The sequence below is a fragment of the Phaseolus vulgaris genome, chromosome 5, assembly GCF_051622355.1.
Source record: "Phaseolus vulgaris cultivar YP4 chromosome 5, ASM5162235v1, whole genome shotgun sequence".
NCBI classification, from domain to species: Eukaryota; Viridiplantae; Streptophyta; class Magnoliopsida; order Fabales; family Fabaceae; genus Phaseolus; species Phaseolus vulgaris.
The window spans coordinates 33,081,847-33,091,574 of NC_143502.1; the positions used below are offsets into that span (position 1 = coordinate 33,081,847).

Sequence of the window (9,728 nt, forward strand, 5' to 3'; positions counted from 1 at the left end):
CAGCGTGAGATCACCTTCTAAACGATTTTTATAAAATTGAGTTAAACTTAAAGTTCATTTCTTAATAATAATGAAGTGTGTCATAACTCGGAATTCTAACTTTTATTTTGCAAAAAGAAAGAAAAAGAATCCTAGTTGCTTACATATTTATGATATAGTTGGTGCTCGATAACATTGTGCTGCGTTACATATTACTAATGCATACATAGAATTATGAAAAGTCAAAAACACATTGGTGGGTCTTCAATAACACTAACCACCCAATAAAGATGTGGATAGATCCACCAAGGCCAAGAACAGAACGTTGGTTCATCATTTGGGCAGTGACACTGGTGACTTGAAAAATCAATAATTTTTTCCATGAACTGTAGTGTCAAACTCATCCACCCACTTCCACTTTGTCCAATATTTAGAGTCCGTGTCGCTTTACGGCACCCTACTTCAACTTCATACCATGCTTTTGGTTTGGTAATGTCCAAACTTTCAGTTTTTACCATCTACTTTTCTTTCTCACCAATTGTAGTTAATGATTCTCCTTTGGAATATTAGTTCTTGTGTAGCCATTACCGAAACAATGCCTATGTTCTTTTGTTCTTTACAAAAAAATATTTGTCAACTTGATTAACTATTCATGTATCCTAAACATGACTAACAACTTTTAATGAATTTTTTTTATTGTAACCATGTTTTTTTTTATCTTGGAGAATGAGTACATTTCCATTCAGACTAACGTAATGTTGATAATGAATGCTTATGTTCTAAATACTAATTATTTACTCTCTCCCTTGTACAATACTTAACCAACTAACACCACTACAGCACCAAACAATTCCTTTGCTGCTCTGGCCTTCCCCTTAAAGAAACAGAAAGCCAAATGCAATAATGGACAAGATAAAAGAGGGTCACTAAAGTTGGTGCTGAGGGACTTGGCTTATTAAATGCTGATCATCCCCTCTATTTCTTTCAAAATTCAAATTGACCCTTCTGGCCTTCTCGCCCTTCTTTCTAAGCATCAAACTTCTTCTCTCCATTGTTTCATTTTTATTTCCAATTCTTCAATTGAAAGAAGCTCAGGAACTCAAAGTCATGAAAGCAACAGAATGTTAAAGGAAGCTTTGATGTGATGTGAGGTGAGGAAATCAGAGGAACTTGAAAATGAGTACAGCAAGATTCATCAAGTGTGTTACTGTGGGAGATGGAGCCGTGGGAAAGACCTGTATGCTCATCTCTTACACCAGCAACACATTTCCCACGGTACGGCAATGCATGATTTTTAGTTGTTTGAATGTGTTGTGCTTGGTCAATAAAAAATTCACTTTTTCTATCTGAAAAAAAAAACAGGACTATGTGCCTACAGTTTTTGACAACTTCAGTGCAAATGTGGTGGTTGATGGGAGCACAATTAACCTGGGATTATGGGACACTGCTGGTATGTATTTTATGTGGGTGATTAACAAATCTGCTAGTTACTAAGCAGGTGTATACTTGTATTGTAATGTGCATAGTATATATATTTTGGTGAACAGAAGATTTTAGTAACTAAAACTAGATATTGTTGAAATTAAACTCCTTAACTCCTGATATAGAAACTATTTTTCCATTATTCTTTACTCATTTATTGTAGCTTCATAAATTCAGGACAGGAGGATTACAACAGGCTTAGGCCTTTGAGCTATAGAGGAGCAGATGTGTTTTTGCTGGCATTTTCCCTCCTCAGTAGAGCCAGCTATGAAAATATCTCTAAGAAGGTTCTTCTGCAAGCCTCTCAATTATCCCTCTATCATGACACATTTACACCTACTGATATTACACAAAGACACATAACATCTTACATGTGTCTGTGAACTGTAATATGGTATAATTCCTGCCAATAAAATCTCACACTAGGCCCATTTTATGCAGTGGATTCCTGAGCTGAGACATTATGCCCCAACTGTGCCAATTGTACTTGTGGGAACCAAACTTGGTATCATCCAACACTATTAAAATTATTTGATATTTTGGTATTATTTAAGCTACATACTAGTTCACCTGTGGTGTCATTTCTTACTTACTGTGATCTTATATTTGGCTGCAGACTTGAGGGAAGACAGGCAGTATTTGATTGATCATCCTGGAGCCACACCTATATCTACTGCCCAGGCAAGTCACTCGTGTTCCATGTTCTAACAAAGACCATTTTCTTTTTGGTAACATAGAACTTTTTTTTTTTTTTTTGGTTTTGTTTCAGTGCACCTGAATCTTCTAAATGTTTGGCAGGGAGAAGAGCTGAAGAAGGCGATTGGTGCTGCTGTGTACATAGAATGCAGCTCAAAGACTCAGCAGGTTCTAATTTTTCAATGCTTATAGCTAGACAAAATTTTAGATACATTCAAAGCAAATTGCATTAAAAGGTCCTATTAAGATTCAATATAAAATCATACCAAATTGTTTAACTTTTGGGATAATCGGTTTTAAGTTATACTATGGAAATTGTTATAGCAGAACATCTCCCCATTATAAATTAGATTAGATTATACAAAACTAATTTGTCCACACCATTTATTTTTCCCACTTTTGCACCATCTAACCAGGGACAAATATCTAGTTATCAACATGTATATGTAATGGAGATAAGGCTTAAACAGTACAAAAGTGGTTCCACAAACAAAATAGTGTCAACTTCTTTTTAATAGATCATTTAACCTTAAAAAGTCTATCAGTAATAAAATATATATACAGTGCAAACATTTTTTTAATACAACTGTATAGCAACCATTGCACTTTAGTCATTTTGCTGCAGATCTCAGACCACTCTTGTGAATTATTTTTGTTTCTAAAAATTTGTTTGTGAAATCTCTTTCTCCGAAGACATTGAATTTCGTAAACAATATACCGCATCATTTGCCTGATAGTGTATGACATTATTAAAGTTAATTACTCTATCAACTTAAAGTACACAAGGTTTTCAGTCTCAGCCTAATTGTCTATGCTGCTATATTTCAGAATGTGAAGGCTGTGTTTGATGCTGCCATCAAGGTTGTTTTGCAACCAGCAAAGCCAAAGAAAAAACGAAAGAAGAACAGATCCTGCGCTTTCCTTTAATTGGAGTACATGTTTGATTTGCATCCTGTAACATTCGTGTAACCTTCTCCTAAGTTTTCCATTCTTCTCTTTCTGAATTGACCTTTTGAAACACATGTATTCCTTCCACACTCACCCTCTTTCAGTTTTCTCATATATTTTCTTGTTGGTGGATCTAAATGATGTTCCAATGCATCTCTACATATACAAGATTGCACTGAATTAAAGATAAGTTTTGTGATAAAAAGAGTATAATAGCATTAATCATCACTTTTGTGTCGCTCAACATGTTTGTTGTTCTTATCACTGTTCTCTCCTCTAACTAATGGTTAAATTTTTTGTCGTTAACCGTGAATCAAATCCTTCACGGGCTGCAATAAGCATAGTTTTGTACTACCTTTGTCATTTATGATTAACCGGGACCTAAAAGCTAAGCAGCTAGAATCATTATTGATTTTCAAGTCTGAAAACTCACATAAAAAGCAATAACATCATGTGAAGTTATTGCAGTGATTGTTCCTTCTTAGTTATTCAGTTGTATATACTGATTGAACTACATTAATTCATCATCAAAAGCTTACTTATTTAGGTACTCAAATGTCTTTTACTTCTCCTATCTTCATCATTCTTGTTCCCCACAAAAAGCAACCCCACTCACCAACTTATTTTACAATACATCAAAAGGCATAACAACTTAAAAACAAGTCAACATTTTTTTTATTAACATTATCATCTTTATTTTCTTCTCTACCATTGTATTATGAGATACAATATTCGTAAGAAACATTATAAATTGTTTCCAAAGAGAAAACTAGCATATAAGCGCCTGTAGCTCAGTGGATAGAGCGTCTGTTTCCTAAGCAGAAAGTCGTAGGTTCGACCCCTACCTGGCGCGCGCGTTCGTTTAGGTTTTATATTTTTAATGTTAAACCCAAAAATAGGGTGAAAAAAACGGTAAAAACTTATAAAATTTAATGAAAATATAAATGATTTTTTTACACGGCTAAAAATATCTTTAAACATATTAAATTATTTTTCATTACGTAAATAAAAAAATACTTTATTAAAAAAAATATTATAATAACTTTTACGTCTAAAAGAATTAGTCTCTGATAAATTTCATTAGTGTAAACAAAAGAATAAGCAGATAGATGTTGTTGGCTTGATCAACATTGCGGAAGTGATTGTGACGAACTTGGATTTCAATTGCAAGTAGTTTTTTTGTGACACATCAATGACTTTGCTAAGCTTTCTTTTTTTTGTGATGAATCAATAACATAGAATAGTAGTATTTGGAATTCAAACATTACGACCAATTCAAAAATAGAAAAGTATAATACTATTATTATACCACGAGATGGATGCACTTTCTCCATTTATCCATAACAAAATGTTGCAGAAGTTTTCTGTATATGAACCTGAAATCAGATACTTAAGTGGAGTTTTCTTTTATATTTAGCGAAAAAAGGTATATTTTTTTTTTCATATTGCATAAATTTTAGCTTTAGTGTTTTCTAGTTTTTTCCAAGAAATGATACATAGTGACTTAACTAATAAATAATAGTGTTAAATATGTTAAATAATAGGATTATTTTTTTTATTTTAGTTTAAATTTTATATCTGTGTGAAATAAAATGATATAGGTTATCATTCATTATATTATTATTAAAGCATATTTTTTTTCAGTTTTAACATGTAGTGAAAATATTAACTTTAATGAATGAGCTATATTTTGAACTTGTGAAAATTCATTAAACTGATTAAAAAGAAGTAAAAGTCGATATACAGATAAATTTGAATCATTATTTTAAAAATTTAAAAGTGATTCACATTATTCTTCCTCTGCTTAAAAAACTCCATAATACTGTTCTAAAGCTCTGACTAATTATTGACCAAATCAAAGTATGAGATAGTAAATTAATAATTATCTCAGCATTTTAGGAAAAATCAAAATATTAGCAATTGCCGAAGTGATATTAATAACTATTACATCAATTTTAACTTATTAACTAATCTAAATATGTAAACTAATTTTAGTTTAAGAAAAAACTCACTTTATCTTTCTCTGTTAAAAATATTTATGAAATGGTTTATCTAAATCCACCTTAAAGATGAAAAATAAAGATATATTAATTCTTATTCTATAGATATTTATCAATTTTGATCCTTAAATTTCATCGTTTCGTCCACTCATTTTAATCAGTAAAAATAATTAATTATTATTTTAATTCTTGGACTTAAAAATTTAATGTATTTTAATTTCTAAACTTAGTTATTTATTATAATTTTTAGTAATACTTAATTAAAATCATTTTTTTATTAATTAAAATGACAATAAATAATGAATTGAATTCATGCACTAGGTAATATAACTATTTTATAAACATTGACTTTGAGTCATGCACTTTAACAATAAAATTGGAGTCAAAAGATTAATTATACTTTTAAAATAACTATAACTTAATATTCATAAAAAGGTAAGTGAAGTAATTATTTATAATTTGTAATTTTTGAAGTAAATCTTTTCTACCTCTGTGAGTTGACCTATTGGTATCTCATTTTTATATTTTTTGGTTTCTTGATAAGAGTGTTTTGTTGTATGACACTAGGATCTCTCGTGACATGGTGTGTGGTGTCACTATTTGGGTACCAAAGAGGGTCATCAACAGTGGACGGAACACTCAAAAGTGATGCATCGCTGGTTTCATTGTTTGAGGCAGAAAATTGAAAAACATTAGTATGAATAGGGGATTGGAGTAATAGTCATACCAGTGTCAATACTGAAGAGCAGTATGACAACTTTTTTCACAAACTTGGCATGTTGGACGCGATGATTGCCAAGAACTCTAAGAACCACGAGTCGGTAACCGAGAGGTTCGAGAACGAAGAGCAAAGTTGGGTGTTCTAGAGAAATCACGTCCTCCACGAGCATAAGTGAAAAGGATACGGATACCAAAGTTATAGAAGGATTCTAATATTAATTGAGTGTGTTTTCTAATTATCCGTTGTTTCTCATAATTAACTTCAATCTCATGAATCGGTTTTATGGAGTTGAGTTAGACTTAAAGTTCTCTTCATAATATGATATCAAAGTCATTTTGAGCTTATCCTAGCGAGTGTTTGTTGAGCTTATCAGGCCACCCATAATATGTTATTCCACTTACAAACTGTCACTCTCAACGTTAGGGGTGTGTTGGAGATCTCACATCGATTAGAGATGAGGACATTTCATTGTATATAAGTGGGTGCAAACCTCAATCTCATGAGCCGGTTTTATGGAGTTGAGTTAGACTTAAAGTTCACTTCATGAAAATATACAAGAATATAAATTTTCAAATTACAATTTAAACTAATTTAAAACTTGAGGTATGTAATATAAGAGAGATTTACATGTATACTTCTTCATTCATGTATTCATAAAGAAAAATTGAATTTTCATACAAATGACAATAATAGCTTATGCAAGAACCAGTAGAATTTTACAATAGTCATTTTACAACTGGGTTAAATGTTTCAAAATGGTGAATTTCTTCCATTTAAGTAAAATCTTTAGCAACAAATTTAGCATTTGAGTAAAGTCTTTAGAAACAAGTTTAAGTTTAAAAAGTTATTTCCAACCAATGACTTTCTTTCTTTCTTCAAGGTAAAGAAGTAACAATTCAGGTTTTGTTTTGCTCCAAAGCAAACACAAAAATGTAGTGGTGAAGGTGATAAATTTTAATACGAAAAAAAAAATTAGAAATAAGTGAGAAGACTACAATGGTAATTTTGCAAACAAGCTCGATAGAGTGAAAAAAGAAACAACAACAAACTTCATAGAAAAAAGAAAATTCTAGTATAATTAGAGAAAAGAAAGTTGCAGAAAAAAATAATGATTGAAAGTAGAGTTAACTAACTAATTATTTATACATGTATATAATTTAAAGTTAGGTAACTAACCAATCAAATACTACAACATTTGGTTAGTTATTCAACTTATATATCATTCCACTCCCTTGGATTGAGCTGCTGCATCATCCTCTTAAATGGCTTATAGCATGGTTAAAAAAATAATAAGTGATTATGACTATTATTATCATCATATTATTATTATTATTATTCTTATTATTATTATTATTATTATTATTATTATTATTATTATTATAATATTGAAGAAGAAAAACGTAGGAAAGTAGGAGAAGAGTCATTTTGAATACTTCTCCCTCCAACAGCCAAAGACTACCTTCCTTCCTCGTACACGCTACACATACACCTCTCTCTTTCTCTCTCTCTCCTCTCCGTGTCTGCTATAACCACAATGCTCAACAATTTGCAACATATAATAAAGTCACCCATTTACTCCCTACAAACAATTTCCTTTCTTTCACCATCCATTGCTTTTCCTTCACCCAAACTCAATGGGTGCCGACGAAGACTATGACTACTTGTTCAAGCTCGTACTCATCGGTGATTCTGCCGTTGGAAAGTCTAATCTCTTGTCACGATTCACGCGAAACGAGTTCAGCTTAGAGACCAAATCCACCATCGGCGTCGAATTCGCCACCCGCAGCGTCCCCGTCGATAGCAAGCTTGTCAAGGCACAAATCTGGGACACCGCCGGTCAAGAAAGGTATTACCTTTTTCGCTGTCTCGATATGCATATCATTCTTGCTTCAATTTAATCTTGATGGGTTGTCTTAGTTTTGCATTTGAATAGTGGGATCTTTGTGGGGTTGTTGATTTTGATTCGTGATGAAAAGGTCACTGATCGATGGACAGAGGCTTGATTTGACTGTGTTCTGTAATATATGGTTGCTGGTTAGGGAAGATTTTTAAGACATGAAAAAAGTTATAGTTTGTTCAATTTGTCAGGGCTTTTTTTTTTTTGTTCTGACAGGATCTGTTGTTGTTCTATCTAGGAAACATGTGTAGATTTGGATTTGGATCACGTGTCTATTTCTTTATCTTTTCAATTGAAAAATAACTCCTTTTCTCCGGAATGGGTGGAGGCAATTTTCCACGTATTCACATAACGAAGCATTTGCGATGATTGAGAGTGGACTCACATTTCTAATATGTATTATATGGCAGGTGTATCTAGATGAAATATTAGTCATCCGATCTTCATCCAACAATTCTAAAATTGTCAGATGTGTGAATCCGTGCAAAATTCACTGCAAAAATCCAGAATGACAATGTTTTCCCAATGAAAAGGAGACAAGTGAATTGATTTCCACGTATTGTTAATCTTTGTAAATAAAATCTTTGTAAATAAAATCTTTGTTGAAATGAAGTGATGCAGAGTCCTCTGTCATTGATCATACTAAATTTTGATAAATCTTATTCAGAAGCATGATCCCGTTCTAATTCGATTCTTAGCTGCGTAGTTAAATGTTATTGTTACTATCATGAAGTGTGATTTAATAATATTCTTTGGTTTATTTTCATCTGCCAAAAGAATGGTATTGTATAACCACATATTGTGCTAAAGTCTTAGACTGATAAACCTGCAATGTTTTTTTCTCATCTACCACATTGTACTTGCTAATCTAAACTACATAAATCATATATGACCATTCCTGAACAATATATTCATGAGTTTCACTCTTCCTATGGTAATTCATAAATGCATACCAACCATTGTTTCTGAGTGGTGAATGAAAACTAAACTTCTTTTTCTGTTTACCTTGCCACAGATATCGTGCTATTACAAGTGCATATTACCGAGGAGCAGTTGGTGCTTTGGTTGTGTACGATGTAACTCGACAATTGACGTTTGAGAACGTGGAGAGATGGTTGAAGGAGCTTCGGGATCACACAGAAGCATATGCTGTAGTCATGCTAGTGGGAAACAAGGCAGATCTTCGACATTTGCGTGCTGTGTCAACTGAAGAAGCCAAAGAATTTGCAGAGAAAGAGAATATATACTTCATGGAAACCTCTGCCCTTGAGTCCTTGAATGTGGACAAAGCTTTCATAGAAGTGCTGACTCAGATATACAATGTTGTGAGTAGGAAAACTCTTGAGACAGTGGATAACCCTCCTGCAACATCCTTGCCCAAAGGGGAAACCATTGTTGTTGGAACCAAAGATGATGTCTCAGCAGTTAAAAAGAGTGGATGCTGTTCCACATAGTTTGTTTGAGATATAAAAAGGGTCTTTATTATGCTGTATAACTGAATGTTGTGTCCATCCATTGTTTTATTTTGTTCAATTTTTGGTTGCTGATATATACTATTCACCTCAATAGCCCTTTATTGTGGTAATAATACAGGTTTTTTATATTCAAATATCTTCCTTGTTCTGTCTAATCATACCACATCAATATATTATCTAGACATGATAAGAAAAAATGATAAAAAAAAGATTTAGAATGTTTGATAGTCCTTGAAATTTTGGTGAATTTTAATCTTAGGTTTTAATGTTTTTGGTTGATAAAAGTAAAAAAGAGGGATCATTGATTAAAGTCTTTTATTAACAAATTTAACAAATTTTAAAATGTTTTTATTTCTTTTCTATATTTATTTTACTCCCTATCAAATCAATTCAATTATACAACTTATACAATATTTCATCTATATTTTTATTACCTTTTTCTACTCCAACAGATAATTAAATCTTATTTATTTTTATTTGGGCTTCTTTTTTTAACTTATTTATACTTTATTTCATTATTTTGTATTTCT

General features: G+C 31.9%; 2 protein-coding genes and 1 non-coding gene across 3 annotated transcripts; all 3 read left to right on the forward strand.

Annotated features, from left to right (window-relative positions):
* The first annotated feature begins 883 nt into the window (after positions 1 to 883).
* On the forward strand, positions 884 to 3,310 carry LOC137835427 (rac-like GTP-binding protein RAC2). The gene is made up of 7 exons (XM_068643936.2): positions 884 to 1,254; positions 1,342 to 1,429; positions 1,639 to 1,748; positions 1,903 to 1,966; positions 2,078 to 2,146; positions 2,264 to 2,325; positions 2,986 to 3,310. Exons 1-7 carry the CDS (start codon positions 1,156 to 1,158, stop codon positions 3,082 to 3,084), a joined length of 591 nt encoding a protein of 196 aa, XP_068500037.1. The 5' UTR covers positions 884 to 1,155; the 3' UTR covers positions 3,085 to 3,310.
* A 575-nt stretch (positions 3,311 to 3,885) lies between these two features.
* Positions 3,886 to 3,958, forward strand: TRNAR-CCU (transfer RNA arginine (anticodon CCU)). Its single transcript has one exon. It is a non-coding gene; the product is annotated as a tRNA-Arg (tRNA).
* Positions 3,959 to 7,283: 3,325 nt separating this feature from the next.
* LOC137835426 (ras-related protein RABA1f) lies at positions 7,284 to 9,332 on the forward strand. Its single transcript, XM_068643935.1, has 2 exons — positions 7,284 to 7,672; positions 8,739 to 9,332. Exons 1-2 carry the CDS (start codon positions 7,461 to 7,463, stop codon positions 9,175 to 9,177), a joined length of 651 nt encoding a protein of 216 aa, XP_068500036.1. The 5' UTR covers positions 7,284 to 7,460; the 3' UTR covers positions 9,178 to 9,332.
* The last annotated feature ends 396 nt before the right edge of the window (positions 9,333 to 9,728 follow it).

What these genes read in the sequence shown, in the direction of transcription:
- LOC137835427 (XM_068643936.2), top strand. Translation starts at nt 1,156, where the DNA reads ATGAGTACAGCAAGATTCATCAAGTGTGTTACTGTGGGAGATGGAGCC. An exon ending in ATGAAAATATCTCTAAGAAG is followed by an intron (nt 1,749 to 1,902) that starts GTTCTTCTGCAA and finishes CATTTTATGCAG; the next exon opens with TGGATTCCTGAGCTGAGACA. An exon ending in ACTTGTGGGAACCAAACTTG is followed by an intron (nt 1,967 to 2,077) that starts GTATCATCCAAC and finishes ATTTGGCTGCAG; the next exon opens with ACTTGAGGGAAGACAGGCAG.
- LOC137835426 (XM_068643935.1), top strand. Translation starts at nt 7,461, where the DNA reads ATGGGTGCCGACGAAGACTATGACTACTTGTTCAAGCTCGTACTCATC. An exon ending in GACACCGCCGGTCAAGAAAG is followed by an intron (nt 7,673 to 8,738) that starts GTATTACCTTTT and finishes ACCTTGCCACAG; the next exon opens with ATATCGTGCTATTACAAGTG.